This window comes from Haemaphysalis longicornis, unplaced genomic scaffold (genome assembly GCF_048455015.1).
Source record: "Haemaphysalis longicornis isolate Haplotype H1 unplaced genomic scaffold, Haemaphysalis longicornis Haplotype H1 scaffold_1, whole genome shotgun sequence".
NCBI lineage: Eukaryota > Metazoa > Arthropoda > Arachnida > Ixodida > Ixodidae > Haemaphysalis > Haemaphysalis longicornis.
In genome coordinates, this window is record NW_027526203.1 from 56508097 (window position 1) to 56530779 (window position 22683).

The 22683-nt window shown below is 52.8% G+C and overlaps 1 protein-coding gene across 1 annotated transcript in view; it reads right to left on the reverse strand.

Annotated features, from left to right (window-relative positions):
• The window catches only part of LOC144176420 (ras GTPase-activating-like protein IQGAP1), a 35853-nt gene extending 13425 nt beyond the window's left edge, over positions 1-22428 (reverse strand). Inside the window, exons 1-11 of the mRNA XM_077705211.1 lie at positions 21453-22428; positions 20506-20714; positions 18616-18907; positions 17457-18077; positions 14493-14657; positions 13441-13785; positions 12476-12786; positions 11327-11759; positions 8917-9531; positions 8149-8387; positions 6340-6511 (exon numbers count right to left, since the gene is read on the reverse strand). Coding sequence (XP_077561337.1) covers positions 6340-6511; positions 8149-8387; positions 8917-9531; positions 11327-11759; positions 12476-12786; positions 13441-13785; positions 14493-14657; positions 17457-18077; positions 18616-18907; positions 20506-20714; positions 21453-21914 — 3864 coding nt within the window. The 5' untranslated portion in view covers positions 21915-22428. The remainder of the gene's footprint in view (positions 1-6339; positions 6512-8148; positions 8388-8916; positions 9532-11326; positions 11760-12475; positions 12787-13440; positions 13786-14492; positions 14658-17456; positions 18078-18615; positions 18908-20505; positions 20715-21452) is intronic.
• Between the last annotated feature and the right edge of the window lie 255 nt (positions 22429-22683).

Below are 22683 nucleotides of genomic sequence, written 5' to 3' on the forward strand. Positions count from 1 at the left end.
TGGCCTTTCTCCGTTCAAATTACTCGGTTAACACGCCGAGTTTAGCGCGTTAGTGCAAGTGGTTGACTGCGGCAGAAAATTAGTAGAAAAAATTTTAAATACGAGTAAATGTGGGTGAATACTGAGTAAAAACAAGTACAGACTGAGTACGAGTGCGAGTGAGTCCAGATTGAGTATGAGTACTAGTACAGATTGAGTATGAGTACAAGTGAGTACAGATTGAGTGCGAGTAATTGTGAGGAATGATGAGTGAGTATAGGTCAGTATACGATTACAAATGAGTTTGTGGTGAGTGAGTACGAGTGATTTTAGTACATACGAGCTTTTTCAGTCTGAGTTTTAGTGAGAACAGCGTGAAGGAAAACAAGACTGACTGATTGTATTCTTTCTCTTTCGACGACCTATGGTTCCAAGGGCCAAAACGGCAGAACGTAATAACCTGCCGCTCCTCACACTGCGCTCCGCGCAGCAATCGCCCCACTTTCTTTCAATGCGCAATCATTCTACAGGGTGTCCCAGCTATAATGGACCAAGATTAAAAAAAAGGCATTGGCGTTACTCGAAGAAAACTTAGCGCATAATGTTACCAGTACAGTGGAGTAGCTTCCAGTAATTTTTTCGTTAATGATACTTGGTTCATTAATTGTACCTAATTATCTAACTCAAGAAGTAGTGTCAATCATTAAAGTGTCAATGAGACACTTGTAGATACCCAGGAGAGGCACCTAACTGCGATATCTTTTGCGACGAGCTAGTTGCGTAATAATTTATTCTGCCTGATAAATAAACCCCGAGAAATATGAAAAAAATATATTGTGCCTGCGCTCCCAACCGCATCATAAAACAGCGCCCTCAAATAAACTTATTGAAACTCAACTGCTTTGCCTGTCACACGCCCGAAGAGACAGTTGTGACAAGTGTGTGGCGCCCCCCATCCCTGATATTCGTTGGCCGCTAAGTTCAGTGGCCCCACCAGGCTCGGTGGGCAACCTTGTGTGTGGCCGGGCAATAAACACCTCCGAGGACGGCTGCTCGGGGGTCAGTCACCGTTACCACCAGCACGCTGCATGTCGTCTCTCGGCTGGAGGGTACCCCTACCCTCCCAGGTTCACGAACGCGGGCCTAAATCGTGACACTGGCGACGAGGGAAGAAGCCCGCGGAGCGGCCGAAGCCACCATGAACGCCGCCACCGAGAACGCCGAGACACCGCCCCCTCAAGCCAGCCGCCATTACGCCATGCCGCTGTACGGGAGGCTCGAGCCGTTCGAGGGTGAAGGGTCCGCCTGGCCGGTCTACGAGGAACAAGTCGGCGTGTTTTTCCGGGCGAACGACACACCCGAGGCGAAACAGCGTGACATCTTCCTGGCCAGCTGCGGGACCCGCGTCTTCGCTCTCCTGCTCGACCTGCTCAAGCCGGCCACGCCGCACGACAAGTCGCTGGGTGAGCTGCTCGCGACGCTACGCTCGCACTACAGCCCGGCTCCGTCGACGCTAATGGAGCGTTTTCGCTTCAATAACCGGAGCCGCCGAGACGGAGAGACGCTCGGGCAGTTCGTCGCAGCGCTGCGAGGGTTGGCGAGCGGCTGCGCCTTCGGGGAGCAGCTCGACTCGCTGCTCCGGGACCGTTTCGTCTGCGGCATCAACGACCCCGCCATGCAGACGCGACTCCTGGAGCTTCCCGACCCCTCGCTGGACGACGCCGTGAAGGCAGCGCTGGCGATGGAGGCTGCGGCCAAAGACGCGGGCGAGCTAGCGTGTGCGGCCGGCGCACCGTCGGCGGAGGCGGCGGTGAACAAGATGGCGGCACGGCATGGCAGGTGCAGTCGCTGCGGTGGTGACCACCCCCCCTCCCAGTGCCAGTTCGCGCAGGCGGAGTGCTTTGCGTGCGGAAGAACTGGGCACATTGCTCGGGCGTGCCAAGGGGGGACGACGGCGGACGGACGGAAGCAGCAGCCGGCGCCGAGCACAGGTTCCGCGCCAGCCCACGGCCGAGGGAGTCGGCGCAAGGGTAGGCGGCGGGGGCGTGCGGCAGCAGCTTCGGGTGCAGCGGCTAGGCTTCACGCCGTGGCCGAAGACCCGCAGATTTTCGACATGTGGCACGCGGCCACAGTGCAGCCGCCGGTGCCACCATCCTGGCTGACTGTCGAAGTCTGCGGGCGCCCCATCTCCATGGAGCTGGACACAGGGGCCAGTGTGTCTGTCATGGCCGGGAAAGTATTCAGACGCACCTTCCCTGGCGTGGCCGTCGATGCGTCGGGCGTCATGCTGCGCAGCTACTCCGGACAGCTCGCCCAAGTCGAGGGTAAAGCCCAGGTCAGCGTCCGCCTTGGCGGCAGGGAGGCCACCCTTCCCCTGTACCTGACCAAGGGGCCGTCACCGACGCTGCTGGGCCGGAACTGGATCCTGGCGTTGGGCGTGAGGCTGCCGGAGTACCAGGAAGCAGTGCATGCAGTGGCAGACGGCCCGAGCCTCCTGACCAAGTTCGAGGCCCTGTTCCAGCCCGAGGTGGGGACATTCACCGGCACGGCGGCAAGCATTGAGGTGCCAGAGGGAGCACTGCCCCGTCCAGCCCGACTGCATGGACGGCGTCATCGAGCAGCTGCTGCACCGGCGAGAGGCCGGCACCAACGGCGGCGGGGTGCTGGGCACCAACGGCCGCCTGCTGCACCTGGTGGTGCTGGGTGCCAGGGCCAGCGCCCAGCAGGTGGCACAGGCTATGCGGCAGGTGCTCCCGCAGGGTTTCCGGCTCGACGACAAGGCCCAGTACGCGCTGGACTTCAGTATCATCGGCGGCGACGTGGGCCTGCCGCACAACTCGTTCCACACGGAGCCCCTGCCCCACAGCTGCCTGTGCGTGTGCACCAGCCAGCCGGGGCTGGAGTACATCCGCGAGAGCCTCGAGAAGACCCTGCTAGCCAACCTGGAGCAGGAGAACCGGCTGCCCTTCCACGGCCTGCCTCTGGTCATGGGGTTTGCGGGCCAGGGGGACTTCCTGCGCGAGGAGGTCGTCAACATCGTACATCGATGCATCGTACATCGTACATCAACAGCGTACGATGCTCTCCAACATCGGTGGAGAGCATCGTACGCGCCCGAGTAGGTGCTGGCGCCCCTGCTGGCGCAGCCGGGCTGCCTGGCCACGGGCCCGCTGCACTGCCTCAGCCTGGACTCCTTCAAGGGGAGCCAGCTTCACCGACCGCTGCCAGCACAGCACCAGGGGCAGGTGCTACTCGCGCCACTGCGGCACCACGCGCAAGTCCTTCGACACCGGGAAGGCTGACAGCTGGTGCGAGTGTGACACAGGCAGCACCTAATGCTGCCACAACGGCCTCGACACCTGTGCTCCGGCGGAGTGAGAGACTGCGGAGACCTCCGGACCGGTACTCGCCGGGGGGACAGGTGTTTTGTGTTTGTGTAGGACAAACAAACTTGGGGGTGAGGGGTGTGACAAGTGTGTGGCGCCCCCCATCCCTGATATTCGTTGGCCGCTAAGTTCAGTGGCCCCACCAGGCTCGGTGGGCAACCTTGTGTGTGGCCGGGCAATAAACACCCCCGAGGACGGCTGCTCGGGGGTCAGTCACCGTCACCACCAGCACGCTGCATGTCGTCTCTCGGCTGGAGGGTACCCCTACCCTCCCAGGTTCACGAACGCGGGTCTAAATCGTGACAACAGTTCACCTTGCTAATGGCATGGAAGGGGCAGCTACAGCAAGTTTCGCGGGGCGTGTGTCGCAGATAAGGCACAAGCGAGGTTGCGATCCCTTCCATTTTTATTTTATTTCATTTTGGCTAACTCAGAGGCAGCCTGTTCGAGGGCACTGCTTTATGATGCCGGCAGGAGCGCAGTCACGTGCTATTTTTATATTTCGCGGGGGTTTCTTTATCAGCCAGAATAAAAGAGCACGCAATCAGTTCGTCGCTGAAAATACGGCAGTTGGATTCCTCTCGTGGGTACCTACAAGTGCCTCGTTGACACACTAAATTTTGACAGTACTTTTCGATTTAAAGAATTACAATTAATTACATTTTATGAACGAAAAAATTACTGGCCGCTGCTCCACTGTACTGGAAACATTATGCACTATAGGTTTTCGAGTAACGCGATTGCTCTTTTTTAAAATCTTGGCGCATGATAGCTGGACACCCTATATATGGCTACTAACTTCGGAAAATCGTGCGCCCACCCGTAACTCGTTGCGCTTACATTTATAACCGTTACGGTCTCAGTGCTTTCATACCATTGTCACCCGTACAAATATATGTTCTCCCAGCTATATTCTCTTTCGTACAGCAGTGAATGGGACATTAAACACGGTATAGCAGGCAGGCCCAATGTACGGAGACTGTCTTTGGGAATTCGGGCTTTGACACATTTGCCGGGTTATCATTTAGCCTACTAAAAATGCGCTGCTGGGTTAAAAACGGCATCAAAGAAACGCGTAATAAAAGCAGTACAAGATGAAAACTGTTTACATTTTACTGTGTATGTTCCAGCGTTTGCTTTCAATCCGCAGACAATTGTGTACTGTATGGAATTATTAATCATATAGCCCAGATGACTGCAGAGTCATTCGACACGCTTCACCGAAGAAAATGGGGAGCCTTGGGGCGTGTTGGTGGGAGCGGCTTGGCGGGTCTTCGGGCCCCGTTAAGCGAAGCTAGGAGGTAGTAGGAAGGAAACTGGGACCAAATCCTAACGCCATAAGATGTCAGGTTTTCGAAGCTTTTGCCAAGCCCCGCAACGTTGGCCTCGAAGTTTTTAGATTGGAGCGATGAGAAAACTGTTCGAAAAGAGAAACTGTTCATACGTCTTTCACAACAAAGAGAACGCCACACGTTCATTCACATATCATTAATGGAACATATCTTAGAAGTACATCCGAACACATACACGTGATTGCGTATTGACATCCGACCTGTTTTGGCGTACTTAAATTCTCTATGTATGCTCGAAGGCATGTGTTTTGAGCTTCCTACGTCGCATTGTAGAACACTTACAAGATAGAACTAAAGAGTTGCTGGCGAACACCGGTTTCATACTGCATGGGATCCACGTGAGGAAATTGGCATCGAGAAGGTAGAAAGGTACAAACCTTCCCTCAGCGCTTTGTTTTAAGGACTACAAAAAGAACTTCGAGAGTTTAACGCAGGCTACGTTGGGATTCACTTCAATATCACAAGTCGTGCTCAGACCTAAATTTCGTAATATAGTTGAACACGGATATATATAACTACAAGGGCATCGCGAAATAGTTCGATATATCAATAATTCTAAATATAAAAGACGCCTCTCTGAAGATTATCAGATAACTCAGCACATCACGGAGAGCTTTCTGAGATTGTGACTGTTGGTAGCTTACTGATTTGTTCCTCACAGAACAGAAAATACTAACCATACCGCACTTTTTTTTTATTTAACATGATGAAAAAAGCCTGTGAGAATCGCTTGGTTCATCTTCTGCTTCCCAAAATTAACCACAATGTCTTCATTCGCCAGAACGCCATCCAAATACACTGTCGTACACTGTGTCACAAGAGGGGCGAATCTGAACACTGACGCAAGCTCGGCTGCAGTAGGCGGTTGGGAACGTTCGGTTGGGTTGGCTGGGAAAGGTGGATGGGAACCAAATCAATCCCCGCGTTCTCACTTCCATGCGGCGCCCCCCATGCTAGCGTGCGTGGAGGAAACTAGCGTGCGAGCAGCAAATTTTGAAGGCCATAGAGGCGACGCGACGCCGCCTTCTCTTCACTGAGAACGTCAGCGCCAGCGAGCAGTCATCCTCATCGCATCCACCCCATCAGAAGAAGCGCACTTGCAGGGGCACCTGCCGTGCAGCGTTCGATATATCGAATGTTCCCGTGATCAGGAGTTCAATACACGCGTACAACAGCGCTATATTTTTTGCGTGGGATTTTTAAGGGGATGCTTGTACTGTTTGATATGGAAAATAATTATATGTATCCGTGTTCGATATATCCATGTTTACTGTGCTATTCATAATAACTTTAGGATAGACAGAAGCCTATTTAGCGGGCCCAGACAGTTTCGTTAAGGTGTGATCTCTCAACGAGAACTGTTGAAACATGCTGCTTTTCCTAAAACCATTAGCTAGTAGAAGAAGCTATCAAATTGTACCAATTCGATAAAATTATGCCTCATATAAATTCGCAATCCCCTCGCAGTCTGTCACAGGCTCAATTGTTACTCCGTTTTATAAACTTCCTAATTCAACCACTTCACAGGAAAGTGCGGGGTAACTTCGTGAAATTTACGTGCAACTGTACATTCACGCAGATTCAACATGGCGGCGCCCAGTAAAAATAACAGTGTACAATACCTTGGGGTCTGGAGCCATTTCCTCCTTGTACTCGAGCAGGTACTGGTGCGTGAGGCGCAGCTCCATGGCCGTCAGGGTGATGGTCGGAGGCGTAATGCGGGTGGCCTCGGAGTAGCTGTCCACGCCGAACCAGTCCTCGGGCTCGGGAACGGCGCACGCGTCGGCGAAAAATCTGCGCCGCAGGGGACGTCGAGACGTACGCGCAGTTAGCGGCATCCTTTATGCCGATGTTTCGGAACGGGAAACTAAAAATGGCTCGTGTTTGACCCATAACAACCTTTTTATCACGAGCGAAATCAGACTATGCACAGTGTCGTAAACGTTTGCCTTTGCTTGAGGTCTATCTACTGGAGGATCTGATTGATCCTTTCGCTTGCGCTGAGGCACACACGTACAGCCGAGCAAGCGCGCCATCTATGGCGAGACGGACGGATCCTGCGCCGGCAAAGTAGCCATTAAACCGTCCCCTGTAGTCACAAGGCACCCCAGCAGGAAGCATAAGACCGAGGTAACCGCTGCGAAAGGTGCAGCTTCCGCACCGGCGGCTGAATTTGATTGTGGGGTTTAACGCGCTGACGCTACACAGGCGACGAGGCTTTCATACCACTGCCGTAGTGAAGGGCTCCGGTTTATTTTTGACCACCTGGGGATCTTTAACGCGAGCCGAAATTTCGAACACACGGGTGTTTTCGCTTTTCGCCTCTACGAGAAAAGTGGCCGCTGCGACTGGGAATCGAAGTCGCGTCCTTGGGCCCAGCAGCACAACGCCATAGCCACTGAGCCACCGAGGCGGATCCCGGAGGCTGAACGTCACTTGCGATCGAATGAACGACCGTGAAAGCTGTAGTGTAGTAGAGCTTCCGTTTCAATAAAAAAAAGCTCGTTGTGGTGGCGGGCGAGGCTCGTCGAAGCGAACTACGTAAAGAATGCCGTACCAGCGTTTCCGCTCCACATACATCCCGACTCAACACAGAACTAACGGCAACCGCGGAAGCGTTATTTCAGGCGGTTATAAATGGACAGATGGAAAAGCAAAATGGAAAGCACCATTCAACGCAGATATTCAGGTTCGGAGATTCCACCGTATAATACGCTAAGACATGGACCAGAGAACGCGGGGAGGTCTTGATACAGCGGATATGAATCGGCGTTGAAAGGCGCACGTACGCAAAAACAGCTTGGTGGTTATCTAACTGTACACAAAGAAAAACGGGAGCCGTGAGCAACAAGCTTAGATTGCTTCAATTGTAGATGCTACACTATGCCGAAAGCTATATTATTCCTTCTGAAGGGCTACCACGTATAGGGGACACTACAAATTGAAGGTGCGAGGAAAATGGCGTCAACAGTGCGAGTCATTTATAATGTGGACAGGTTGTCCGAAGATTGACATTGTTGCGGTGTATGTACAGTCATGGACAACTGAAATGCAAACAGGAAAATGTGAACCAGAACACGCAAAATTGAAAAATATTGTTCGTTGAGGTCCAATAATGGCGGGCGATCGGTATGCTTGGAAAGCCACAATTCCCAACTTTATTTTTGCAACTAAGCCACGCATCATTTTGACTTGCATGGAAAGAAATAACAAGATTTGTGTGTTCTGGCTCATATCTTCGTGTGCGCATTTCATTTGTCCATGACTACGCCGTTCAGACATCCTTCATTGAAAAACACGCACTATATATGCGCCTTGCATAGTAGAACTAACCAGGGCAGCGAGACGAAAGACCTTCTCCGGCAAAAATATTAACCAATACTAGAAATTAACCAATACCAGGTTTTGTTTAACTGTCTTTAGCAGCCCACCTGTGCAGCATCTTTCCGCAGGAGTCTATGAGGCTGTCGAGGCGCATCCGGTACGGGTGCTGCGGCTGGTTGTAGGGCACGGCGGACGTTGCGCAGGCCAGGATCTTGGCCACGCTGCCGAGGTTGCGGCGCTGCAGGTAGGTCAGCCGGTGTTCGGGCGTCATCCGCACCACGCCGAACGTGTCCGGGGCCACGATGGCCGGGTTGATGTAGCGGTAGTACAGGATGTTCCCTATGACCTGCGGGTGGTTGCGTACACGTGCGCGGAAAGGTCACCGGATTTGAGGCACAGACGCTTATAGCCTGTAATCGCATATGCCTGTAAAACAAGCTCAGTAGTAGGTAGTGGTTAGCAGGTAGTAGGCACTGAGAAATACGTTTTAGCAAGTAAGCACAGAGTAATCAGTAAGGACTCGGTAAATACCAACATTCGCTATTGCATCATCTGTCTATGCAAACATAATGGTATCGTGCCGCTTGAGTGTATGGAGACTACGAGCGTGTAAAAGAACGAAATAGACATGCACCGGAGCAGAGGCAGAGATGAACGCAATTATTCCAGATTCTTATCTGCCTTCACTACAACCCGCGATCATTTTTTACTGCATTGGAAAGAAACTTATCTCCTGGTAACACTCCAAAACAGCTATTTTCCTATATTTATTCCATTTGCTTTGTATATTTTTTCAACCTTACAGGTAGCAGACGTCAGGGACGTTCAGTACGGCACCAGCGAGTTTAAGCACCCAGACGACATTTACACGTCACCTTGCTAATGTCTCCCGACGGTGACTCTGGGAACGTATCTTCCAGGGCCTTCTTCAAGGCTTTGCAGGTGTACCGCATCCCGTAGGGTATCATGTCCTTGCTCGCCGATATCCTCCGGGCGAACATCAGGGCCTTGGTCTCGAGGGACAGCACGGACGAGTGCAGGGTCTTGGAGACTGCGGTGTGCTGCAGAGCCTGTTCCTCGGCGACGACGTAGCTGAGCCCGCCGGACTTGCCGGATGTGGTCTCGCGTTCGTTCACCCACTTCTTGTAGATGTCCACGGGGTTGAGGTCGATGTAGAGCTCCTCATCCTCGAGAACGTCCCTGACCAGCGGGCTGAGCAGCTGCTCGAGGCAGTTGTGGCCTCCCCTGGTCCGGAAGAAGCCGATGGCCATGCGGACGACCAGAGGGTTATCGCGCAGGATGTCTGACGGCTTGCTTAGCTTCGAGCCCACTTCCTCCTGCAGGGCGAACCGGAAGAGGCGCAGCAGGAGGCACTCATCGCGGGGAGTCGAGCCGTAGTTGTAGACCGAGTACACCATGGACTCCACAAAGTTGTTCGTTGCATGTGCCGGCATGAGGGCTATCAGTTTACCCAGGTAGTGTGGGTGGACCTTCGGGAGAGAGGAAGAAAAATGGGCAAATTATTTATTCTGAGCAATACATCCAAACATATCAGCTGGGAGAATACAAAATTTTCCAGGAAACTTTTACATCGAGAGAGAGGGCCACTTTAGTGTGCAAAAGTAGCTAGTTTATCCAAGAATCGGCCACGGTGCATGCATGACGGATGCATCCTGGACCGGATTTGTAGAGTCACGACCTCTGTGCGGCTAAGTATATCAGACCATTCACACGTTCGAAGCAGAGGAGCCGAGCACAAACGCGCCGCTAGCTGGGTTTACTCTTGATTCTGGAACCCCTCGAAACTCTAGCAGTTCACTGTTATAGCGGGACCACAGAGAAATAATCCGAACGTTATGTATTGATTGATTGTGGGGATTTTACGCGCCGACGCTACACAGGCGATGAGGAGCGCCGTAGTAGAGGACTTCAGATTAATTTTGACCCCCTGGGGTACTTTAACGTGCGCCCAAATCTCGAATACACGGGCGTTTTTTGCTTTCGCATTCATCAGAAAAGCGGCCGCCGCGGCCGGGAGTCGAACCCGGGTCCTTCGAGCAGCACAACGCCACACCAACTGAGCCATTAACATTAACGGTTAACATTATGTATTGAAGCAAGGCTCTGTAAGCATGGATGTTGCCTTTTGTCCACCGCTGCGAGCGAACGAACGAACGAACGAACGAACGAACGAACGAATGAACACACACACAGCTCCTGATATCACATTCACGCTGCGCAGGCGCGGCACAGGCAAGTGTTTGGCGCGGACTTCACGCGCACTCACGGAACAAAAGCACAACGCTTTCTGAAATCCCGAGTCGTATTTTCCGCTTTACTACCGTTCTAGCCATAATGTAACCACAGCAATACAAAAACTAATATCTGTGGAAGGCCCTGTAGCCTTTACCACGCTGCGTGGGGTTGCCACGTGGCCGCCACGTATTGCCGTCAGTACACAAAAACCATGCACCACTCCGTGTAACGATGACAATGGGTGACTGCGAAGGTTTCTCCTGAAGGATTCGTTGAATGTCATTCGAGTTTCGGCTCTGACTCTCAGACGGTTTGGACTGACTCGATGAGCTTTGACTGACTTGGACCCAGTTTGAACTTTTGATCGCAGCGCCTTTGACTTTGACGCTTCGCCACTCGATTTCACACGATGAAAGCTTCGCGTTTAACAATCGTCGTTGTTTGGCGGAGGTGTGCATTGTCGGAATTGCGCAGTCGGATAGACGTCGGTTTGATAACGACAGTGATGCAGTTTGGATTACGACCACAGGAAGCGTTTTGTTTACTTGGCTATGATCCTCATCAAAGAATGTTGCCTTTCCTGCAGCGAGTTTTGGAAGCGACATAAGCCATTAATGAGACATAGAAAGCGTCCTTTTAATAACGTCAACCAATTTATGCTATGGTAGGCAGCTCCGGCTAGCTCTGACTCAAGGATCCAGACGGAGCTGACCCTAAGGAACTGGAGAGGAGAGAAGGAGACTGGAACCTTGGACGAAGAGCCCCTCATAGTTCCCTTCTGGACTGCTCAATAAATGTTTTCTCTCTCTTCTCCGCTCGGCGCCCGCCTCACCGAGACTCGGTTACAGTTTCAGCCTCCTATGCTGAGGCGTAAAACTAAGTCGGTCGATGCTCAGTGCTGGATGAAGGCCTCTCTGATACACTGCCAAAAATAAACATCCTCTAACAGCGTGATCTAATTGTTTCTTCCAAAGAAGGTGTTGCGAGCACACAAAGTAAGAATTAGCAAATTCCCTGGGAATCCTATACCTGAAGAAGATAGAATAGGTGCTGGTACGCCTCCAACCTCTCGCGACTCCTCCGACTCAGCGCCGTCAGGCCACCGCTGGTGCTCTGCAGCCAGTCGGACTTGACGGCCGCCAGCGCCGATTCACGCCTCTCGCCATGGCCCTTGACGTCCTGGAGCGTGATGCAGTTGCGCACCAGCAGGCCGATGCGGATGTCCATGTCGAGCGCCTCCTTCTCGAGGTCATGGTTGCGCCGGATGGTGGCCACGACCTTGCCCTTGACCCGCTGCAGCTCCATCTCCTCGGATAGGTCGTCCTCACTGATGTCCAGCATGTGCAGGAACTTGTGCAGCACTAGCACGTTGGGCACACCATCGATGTGGAGCCGGTAGTCCAGTATCGCCGCCTTCACGCGGCACTGGCGCGGGACGATCGTCACTGCATCCTCGTGGCCACTGTGGGTGGGGGAACAGACATGTCTAAGTAACGTGGGGGAAACTGTATAGGCTACGCCACCAACATGCACGCCTACAGTTTTGCAGCCTTCGGTATTCCGGCGGTTAAGGCTCGATTTGTTTGCACTTTTGCAGCCGTCACTGTTCTGACGGTAACCATTCCTGATGCCGGTGTAATGGTGCTATCGGCGATGTCGCGTTGTATAGTAAGCCTAGAAATCTCTCGTTAGGTGCAAAGTTTATGTTGCGCGTTTAAAACAGGAAAGTCAACCATAAAAGTGGGTACAAGTTCCCTTCGAAGACCAAAGGACATGTTGGAAACATTTTAGAAACATGCTTCGTAGATGCGTCTTTCTGTTGTGTTTAAAGCAGCCTTCAGCCTTAAACCTTACAACAAAGACACTTTTACAGGCTACAGGATTGCCAACCATCGATATCTCTGGCTTTTCGAAGTGAACAGTTTCGCTTAAATGAATAGCTTAACAGAATACGACTACTCTGGGTATGTTTCGCCTTGGGCACGTTAGAACCCCTCATTCAAGTTTCCTCCGCTTCAGTACTGAAAGCCCCTAATGCACTGCCCACCTCCGTAGCCATCACAACATGCAGAGCTCCGAGGTTGCAATGCGCGCGTTTTCTGCATGCATGAGTGATCATGTTGAAATGATTTGCGGCAAGCGGGAAAAAGTGCGCGCAAATCATCCGACGTGTAGTACTCGCGGCGATCCTTGAACGACTTCCGGGCCAGGTACCCGCGGGCGTAGGACTGCAGCCGGACCACGAAGGGCACCAGGACCTCGAGCTCGTAGAGGGTCTTGCAGTAGCGTCGACGCTGTCGGATGGCCCGGAACCACGACTGCAAGCGGACGATCTCCTTGATGTGCTCCGAGTAGAAAGAGTACCGGTCCTGTACGCATCTGCGTACGAGGAGCCCCCGGGCATGCGCCTGCAGTCTCGTGAGGAGCAGAGTCCGGTCAGTCATCAGGCAAGACCTCTCCAGCCACTCGTTGGCCCTGACCACAGCGGCCTGAAAAAGAAACGGGTAGAAGATGAGTTGACAGTGTAGACGAAAAATAAGTTGATGTAAACAGCTAGGACAGTAGGTAATGGTGCTCGTTTAAAAGAAACACAATTCCACAAAAATGTGCAAAAACCGAATATCCGAGGTGAAAATGCATTAAGTAGTTGACGGACGGAGAAATACTGTTGAAGTTACGGTTACTGTTGCCTTGGGCCTGTGTTAATCATGGCGATGTTTTGATACCGTTATTCTGTATACATGGCTACTCTCCCTCACGCGTCCCCATTTTCTTGTTCATTCTTGATTCCGAGATGTGATAAAGGGCCCAGAATAAAAAAAACCTAACCTCCACAAAAATGGTATAGGACTCTTCCGCAACTGGGAAGTGGTTTTAAATGAGGTAGCATTAAATAGTCTGCTCAGCCTGTAGGAGGCAATGCGGAGGAGTGCGCAAAAAAGACGCGGATGGGGGTAGCATCATTAGGAGATGCGAGTGTTGCAAGATAACCCACTGGAGCGAGTTGTTCTAAGAAACTGAAAGGGAGTAGGGTAGATGGCGTCTGCTCATCGTCCAGACAGGTGCAAAAGAAACCATAGTACACGAAGCAACGGGCAAACATGATGAGGCAACCGCAGAGCCAGATCTCCGTAACGTGTCACCTGCACGTCGTCCAAGGAGAGGAAATGATCAGGGTCGGCCTTGGGAGAGGTGGACCACTCTCCGAGACACTGGACAACATTCAGGTTCAAAAAAATGCCCGGTCGCACGACGTAGCTGAACCACTCTAGGGGGGCGTCGTCCACAGACTCGCGGTGCCGAATCTCTAGGAAGATTGCGCGTAGTTCGCGCATGGAGGCCTTGGGGACGGCCACATCGTCGCCGCAGAACAGTTTCTCAATCTTGAGGAACTCCAAGCATCCGTGCAGAGCCTCTTCCATCTGGTAGCAAACAGCCATGTTCACAATGGCCAAGCCGATGCACATATCTCTCGCCTCAACAGCCACCTGGAAAGAGAAGGGCATAGTGCGAGTCAAAAGGGTGTGCGAATCGACGTCATCGCAGGGACAGCACTTTCTGGGGAAACGCGATCTGAAAGACACACGTGACAGCGGGCCCACGCTACAAGCTGCACTGGCACTAGAGCTCTACCCGCGTGTACTGAAAGTCGACACTTATAAGCTGAATTGCCCTTTTTCAAACAACGCTTTGCAACATCGCTTGCCCAAGAAGTTTCAATGTGAAATAGCTGAGCACAAATTCTTTTTTTGAAAACCGGGACGGCGCTAATGCAGGCTTTCCCACAATTTTAAATTTCGCGCCTTGCAGTCACACTGGGAAATAACCCCGTTAAGCCAGGCGCTAGGCTGGAGTATGTGGCATCAACTTAGTGTACCAGCTTTCGTGATTCCAGATGCTCGAGTCCATCCTGGGCTCTTGGGGTCCAAAAAATTGGCAGTTCTGGCTGGAAATTTCCATGAACAAATGTCAATAAAGGACAACACGAAAATGCAATGTAGTGGGGACAAGCGGCCAATACCACGATGTGGAAAAAGCGGCATTTGCACTGTGTGAGGTATCCGTGGTTTATTTCGTTTCTCATCAAGGCTTCCACGCAATGGGACAGGTTAGTAGAAGCCCGAACATGTTCACCTTTTTTCACGATATGGGAAAGCGATGAGCAAGATGCCTCTTTGTTGATAAGTTCGGTCACCTGGTTTGCTTTGTTCACAACTTTCTGGATGTCCTGAACGCTGAGCTGCCTCTGTTTCTTCAGACAGCGCTGTCTGTGGCAGAGAAGGTACTGGTACAACAGCACGTATTCCTGGCTCACGTACTCGATTGACGCGTTCGGGTCCAGGAGAGCCTCAATGGTGGCCTGCAACGCAAAAGGTGTGCTGAAGCCTACAACAATTATCGCCCCCCATACCGGCTGGCCCCTGGCCTGACAGGGCAGCCCAACTTTGAACCAGGCTAGGGCGATTATCGCGTCAGCTCCGATATACCCCAGCCGCCGATGCCCCGGCTCTCTAAACCCGCGTGGTAATTTGCGAGACACTGTGGTGTGCTGGAGTGTTTAGTTATTTCTAATGCGGTGTGTAGTAAACTACGTATTAGGTGTAAAATGTATTCATGTAGGATTAGCTGTGGAATGAAGGGTACTAAAGTAATCGGCTTTAAAAGGTTGGAAGTGTGAGCACTTCATCTAGCAGCAGTTTACGGCGCAGCAGTAGACGCTTATTCGACATCTTACTTTTTCCGAAGTGGTTCATTGTCTTTACTGCAGTACTGAGTATTGTAAACACGGTATGGTATAGCTTATAACAAATGTTGCTTACAACGAAACCACTTTTTTCCCCACGAGGCCTTCGTTAGAACGAGAGCTTAAGACATTTTGACTGAAACTGCGACAAAGCAGTCTCGGCAGCGCGTGTTCAAGTCGGGTTCGGCATCGCGTCAGGCGAGTGACAGCGGTTTGGTTCAAGCGAGATGTGATGAGGCGCCGTGGTCGAATGATGGTATTTAAAAGTGAGAGGCGTGAACTATGTCCAGGCATGTGCATCGATGGGAGCAAGACGTACAGTCATGCACAATTCAAATACGAACCGCGGAGCGCATGGCCGAAGATGCCGGTGCCGGCACCGGGCAGCGGCCGCGAAAAATGCACGGACATGCGCAGTTAACATGTCGGAGCAAGGATGCGTGTCCCACTGCGATATGTTGCCCTCTGCTAGCTCGCTTGCTTTGTCGCCATGCCGCAGGAGCACTGAAAACAATTGTTAGCGATGCGTCGCAAGATAGTAGTATCTGAGGTCACTTTGTGCTCGGCTCATGAGCGCCTGCTCCTCGTTTGTGCCAGCGTCACATTGCCGACATGGCTTTGCATTCAGGGTGCAGAAACTTGAGCAAATAAGGATGGACACCTGGGTCGCTTCCAAACCATGCTCAGCGCTGACCGCTTCACGGATTTCTACAAGCGCCGAGGTGCCTGCCAAGAAAAAGTGGGCCGCCAAAATTGTTCCGCCAGGGCAACTGGCGTATAGAATGTTTGATCCTGCCTTTCTTCTTAATTTTTGTTAATATTAGAATTCTTCCAGTAATTTTCCTGCCCACACAATGCTTGCAGTTAATTTATGCCATTGGAGATTAATTCTGGTGGTATATTTATTGTTTGCTACTAGCACCGAATCCGCGAAATGACTCAGTCATGGCCCGGTTAAATAAAGGCGCATCCTTAGCGGCCAGCTCATTGTTCAATTCCCGAGCCACTGCACCACGAACGCAAAACAATGCAGTGCCATCAGAAGATAGGCGGCATGCATTTATTTTGGCTGCATTTCTGCGCGCTGGTTTTCTTCAAGAAAGCATGATGAGCTCAACAGTATGCCTTACGAGAGCGTGAACGCGTTTCCCACGTAAGCACTGACCGCAGCTAAAAAATTGCCCCCACCTCCCCGAAGGGAATCGTGAGGAAGTGCGAATGCATTTCTTGCGCCGAGAGTACACGGCGTAGTAATTCTGACATCGCCTTGAGAGGCGCCCAGCCAGCGAACGGTCTAAACTGGAGCAGAGCGAGCCAGGAGACTAGCGAGAGAGCGCGCGCGAGCCGACCCACGGAGGTCTGGCAGTTTATCGCTGCATATATAGGGGGGCACGCCGCGCCGAGCGCACCGAGCCAGGTGGCTGAGAGAGGAGGCGAGCGCAAGGGGAGAGGGACGCGCGCAGCGGCGCACGGCAGCTGCAGCCGAGCGAGGGGAGAGGAGGTGCGGGTGCGTGACGTCACGGCGTGGGGAGGGAAAGTGACACGCAGCGGCGCACGGCAGCTGCCGGGGAGAGGGGTGGAGTGTGTGACGTCACGGCGCGGGGAAGGGAGAGGGACGCGCGCGCGCACGCCGTCGCGCCGCGAGGAGTGGTGAGGGGCGTGTCGTCACGTGGTGAGTGACGTCACTGCGCCGTTGCTACCGACGCTCCTCTCCGCTCCACGCCGTTGCTAGGGAGAGGAGGACTGCGGACGCCTCCGCCGCCGCCGGCGGTGGAAGGTTTGGGGTCGCTTATAAAGTGCATTCGCACTTAAAACAATTACGCACCGCATTGCACTCATCACGACGAACCCCTTCAGCTGCGGCGGCGCTAATACATTTAAGTGCTTGCAGCGCTCTTGCGGCATGATGACAAGCCAAGAAGGCGAGCTAGGAGAGGGCGACATATCGCAGTGGGACACGTACTCTAGCGCCCGACATCTCAACTGGGCATGCCCGTGCGTTTTGCACGGCTGCAGGTGACGGCACCGGTATTTCCGGCCGTGCGCTTCACGGTTCGTATTTGAATTGTCCATGACTTTACATGAACTGTAGATGTCTCGCGTGTGTGCGGGCGTCCAATTATTATCGCACATTATGCAAAGTCGCCATGTTATCCCATAACTATAGATGCGTTGCCATTCGGAAACAAGACAGGCAATTTGTTGTCAATATAGCGGCTATAGTTAGATTGTGTGATCTACTTCATTCTGATGTATGCGAACAACGCTACAGCTCTCAAGTCACGGCTGACTGATCGCTTTATACAAAAAATGGTAGGTCGGCGACCAGAAGGCAGAGTTCGTAGAATCGACAATTATGATAGTTGGTTGTGGTTCTTGAAGAGTGGCCTTGTTCGCAAGCTTTTCTCCACTCACCTGTGGTGAGCCAGAGGCGACCGCCTTGTTGATGCGATCGATGGCCTCCTCCTGGCCAGGCTGGCCGTCACCTTCCGAGTTCACCTCGTTTACCACGCGCTGAATTTCGGTGCGAGTTAGGAGGCCTTCCTCTGCGCCGGCGTGGCTATTCTCCGCGAGGGCCTCTTGCAGCCGGGACACGTAGCGGCCCTGGTTTTGCGGCCGCACGTCGGCGATGTGGGCGTGCGGGTTCTCCAGGCAGGCGACCATGTCGAAGGTGCCGCTGGCCTTCAGCGCGAAGTTCACCTCGTCGATGGCGTTCAGGATGCGGCCGCTGGCCACCAGCTCGTCCTGGCTGAGGTCGTGGCAGGCTTCGTGCCGAATTAAAGCCAGTTGGTCGTGGTAATGGGGCGCCGCGAGCGGGTAGACAGTGGGTAGGTTCGTCGAGGGCTCCCAGAAGGCCTCGAGCGTGTCCTCGGCCCGGCCGCAGTCGAGGGACACGTTGATGGCATCGATGCAGGCCTCAAACTGCGCCTTTTCCCCTACCTCCTCGTTGGCCATCTGGACGGCCATTTGCAGATCGCTGCGGGTCAGCCTGAAGCCCTTGGTCTGCTGGCGGTCCTCCTTTATCTTGAGCAGTACCTGGGCGAATAAAGGGCATCAAAGAGGACGTTAGAAGGGTTTCAAATAGCAAGAATTGAGCCAGAAAAAGTTCGTAAAGGCTAACCGAATTTAACCTGCCCTTCTAAAATTTCAGGATGCGGTGGATACTGAGCTTCAATCATCTCCCTCCACCAACGCCATAAAGAATAAAAGAACGGTAGTTCCATGAAGGTGTCACTATATGGAAGTCTTGTTCCCAGGAATTTCTGATGCTTGACATGGGATATGTACGTTTGTCAGATCTCGATTACGCAGGCTTCATGATTACAACAGATGACAAGCGTTATTTGAGTCTTATTAGGTTTGAAATATAACGGGCACTCTTTAGTCATTGCCTTGGCACGCCCTTTGCTATCGATCCTCGAAAGGAATTTTGGCTGCTCCCACCTATGCCTCTCCTTTAACAACGAGTTCGTTTAATTGTTTCCAGTAATTTTATTGAGACTCCGGAGAATAAGCAGGCCTAAATATGTGCCGAGCGCCAAAGGATAGATGAAACGTGGAGGTCGGAGTTCACCTCGTAGTAGGTGGACACGTTTTCGGGCACGAGGTTGTGCACGCCCAGGTCGGACCTTGTGAGGAGAAGTTCGGAGATGAACGCCGGGTCACCACGCTCCAAGGCGGCGTCAATTTCGCCTAGCAGGACGTCGGCGTTGGTCTCGAGAACGTATCCCTGCACTTCGGCCAGGCTCAGCAGCCGCGCGTACATGTCTGCGTTCGCGGCCTCCTCAACGCTGCCCGTCGACGATAGACGCATGGCGCTATGCTCGAGCTTGGCCGCTTTGGCGAGCCCCAGGACCTTGCAGTACCTGCGGCGAGAGTGACGTCAAGTTCTGAAGACAACAGAAGTTGCTGCAGTCCCCCTTGGGATGACCGCCACACACTCGCGCCGACTGCCAGAGACTCCAATAGATTCTGCCTGAACTGTGTTGTGTCGTTGTTTTTATACTTTGTTGTATCTGCTCGTCTCGTTTGTTTTCAGCCCCATCTATCAATCATCAGTGCTGGATCGCTAATTTATAGTTCGGTATGCAGTCAGGTATTAGTTTTCATGTGTATTTCTACAGCAACACCAATCCTCGCACTGTTCTCGGGCTCTACAGGACTTGAGATTTGAGGCGCGTTACTTGTGTGGTGGAGCTTTGCATTGGCAACACGGATCCACATGGCCTTCTAAATTGGTACAGCTGGCGAATTCTTTAATAATATCGTGGAGGCGTCGACCGGTGGGTTGGTCAGCGCCTTATGACGATGAAAAGCGGCGGAGCGAGGGAGACTACTTAGCGTACGCTTAACGATCCATCGTGTGCGCTTAACGTGCAACCGTCGTCTGCTAGGCTGCTCCTTCAAGCTAGACACGGCCACTTTCCGCTGGAAATCATTCAGCTATCTTCCTTGCCATGAACAAGGTGCACACAAAATCACTGTCACCGCCCACCAATAACGATATCTGACTGATTAGTCGCTGAAGGGGTTGTGTCGGCCCGGGCTTGCAGGAACAGCCTCGTAGATGGCGGTTGCACGACCGAATCGTTGTGCGCATGCGAACTACTCTGGCTCATTTCTACGCGTCCCACGGTAATAAGGTGCTGACCCACCCGCTGGTCGACGCCTGCAAGATATTATGAAACAATCCGCCAGCTGTACTAATTTCCTGTAATTCTAACTGTATAGTCTTCCACGAAAATTTGTTACTGTACTTCGCCGCGCTTACCAACCCTGGCCTTTGGCCCAGGCACTACGAAGACCTCGATTCCCGGCCGCAGCGGCCGCTTTTCTGATGGAGGCGAAAGGCAAAAACGCCCGTGTGTAGGAGATTTCGGCGCACGTTAAACATCCCCAGGTGGTCAAAATTATTCCGGAGCCCTCCACTACGGCGCGTCTCATCGCCTGCGTTGCGTCGGCGCGTTAAACCCTACAATCAATCTACGAAGACCTCGAACTGATTAAGTAAGGAGGACTTGGGTTTGGGCAAACTTTTTTTTTGCGACTGCAGACCGTGCGGTGCATCTTTGAAAGGGACGCCGAAGTTCGTTGTTTTTATACAACTGAAGTGCGAACCCCTACAATATGGTCTCATCAATTCGTTAAACGAATCAAGTTAATACAGCATGGAGCTTAAAAATACTTTTTAGGACAGAATCGCGAGTCCACAGCCGGGAGGTCGACCACAAATGTGATGCCCGAGTACTTCACATCCACCCGAAACGTTTTCTTCTCTGCTCTCACCAGCTTTTATTACCACCTTTGAGGAACAGTGTGCCTGATGTATAAAAAATAACACGGCACTGTTTGGATTCATTCGATTTGAACACGAAGTAATGAAATGGTGCTATCTAATAAAACCAAGTATGGCGACGGTGAAGTGTCCCGACACCGTTCCCGGTGTACGGAATCACCCCCTCACCTGTCTCTGTTCTCGGGCCGCACCTCCCTGAGCTGGGAGGAGGGTGTCGAGAGTGCATCAAAGAGGAGAGCGGACTCTCCTTTTTCGATGGCAGAGTTGATGGCGATGACCGCCGAGGAGTCTGCGCTCGTCGCCTTGGCAAGGAGGCCGTCGATTAGGTCGAACGCCGGCATGGGAACCGAGGAGTTCATGAGCAGCATCCGTCGAACCTGCGGAAGAAACGGCGACGGACATTGCGCTGTGGTTTCTCAGCTTAAACGCACGCGCATTGAAGAGGCATGTGTAACCGGAGCGAGCTATAAGCGTTTTGTGGCGAAAGGTAGCCTGCGCTGTGATGCCTGTGATGCCCCCTTGTGGGCATGGATTGGAGATGGCGTTGAAGACTGACTTGAACCAGCGAGGAATAAAACATTAAACGATAAGGCTGCTGTGCCTTGTATCGGCGCTGACTGAGATAAGCACCATAGAATATACGGAGGAATGACGCTCTGCATGGCCAACAAAAAAAGCGTGCGCCTAAAGCCAGCCAACCTCACATTCTGCGCATGCCAGAGAACGCCTCCTCGCGTAGGGGGCTCAACGCAAGGCGTACACATCTTGGGCGCGAAACAGCGCGAAGGAAGTCGACAAAACTGACCAGAATAAAACCCGCGGAATAGGCCCTGCTAGCGATTTGTTTCCGCTGGGTCCTTGTTTACAAGCAACATATGAGCGACGACCGCACCCTTATGACTACTAAAAAAATAGCACCTTGGAAGGGGGCGGGAACTCCATCCCAGCAAGTTTACGGAGATTCTTTTAGAAACCGTTTGCGATCCACCATATTCTGACCGGGCACTGACCAACACTCGCGCGAAATCTCCCGAGCTCGGACATATAAAGCGTGGCTGCTTACGGGGCCTCATGGCTTAAGCCACAAATCACAAAACTTGTGCAGAGCCACTCACCTTTTCGACCTCGTCGTCGGAAAAATAAAGCTTGCCTCTAAGCTCTTTTATCCTGGATGATGTGCCCAGCTTGAAGAGGTAGAGACTGAGAGCGTGCAGGCAGTAGATCACCTTGGGCAAGTTTTTCTTCTCGTACAGGTCGAACGGGTCCGGGAAGAAGTATTCGGGAAAACCCACGGACCGCATCGCGTTCAGCCAGTGGTTGATGTTTTCCGTGTGTCGGAAGCACGGTCCCCGCTCTCGGTACACCCTCTGGTCAGCGTCGTAGATCTTGCGCAAGGGTACCACGTCCGGCGCGAAGAAGTGCGACAGCCGCGCCAGGTACACGCCGTTGCGCAGCGACTCCTCGAGCCCCGTCGCCGAAGGCAGCTCTTCCCCGATGCACGACGAGAGCCACAGGCGGGTCTCCTCCAGGTGGCACAGGTAGAGGTACGCCATTCGGAGCTCACGCTTCTCGTCCATCTCGTCGGACGACGGCCGGGGATCGTCCTCCGCGTACTCCCTCACGGACGACACGTCTCGGAGACGTGCGCTGTACGCTTCCGACGGTAACTTTGCCACGGACAACGCGCGGTCAGCTCAGCGGCAGTGCGACTGGCTGCTTCTGCGAAGCACAGCTGAAGAACGACAAAGAAATGGCTCTCGCGCGCAGCTGCCGCCACTTGCGATTGGAAGGCGCAGCTCGCTCGAGCCTGCATTCGATGGCAGGGTCGGCCGCACCGACGCCGCGAGTCAGGCAACAGACTGAGCGTTTTTGTTCAGCTCTGTTCAGCCCTTTCTCTGGGATGATGGCTGATCGGTATAATCTTCGTTCTTCCTCCCTTAAAGGAACGTCAGGGTGCAAGATTTCGGCCAGCGCCTGCATTGCCCGTTGGCGGGCTGCTATTGGAGGCCGCTCGGGCGCTCCGATTGCTCCCAGCACCCTCTGCGCAGCGCTGCGCGTGCATCAGCGGCGCGGACACACCATCCCAGCGCGGACGGCATAGCAAATACTTCTAGGGGCCATAAGGCAAGGGCATAGAGTTTCATACTAATACACGCTAGAGGGGACACTGGCGCTAGTGTCTGTGCCAGCCGCCGGATTGCGGCTTCAACTCATCAGGAGGCTGCCGTGCCTGGAGGACGCGTGATTTTTGAGCTTGGGTTGACCCAGCCGTTTTCTTGACTTGATTCAAAGTACTTTTTTTAATATAGAAGCTATAACTAATTTTGAATATTGTATAAATTAATA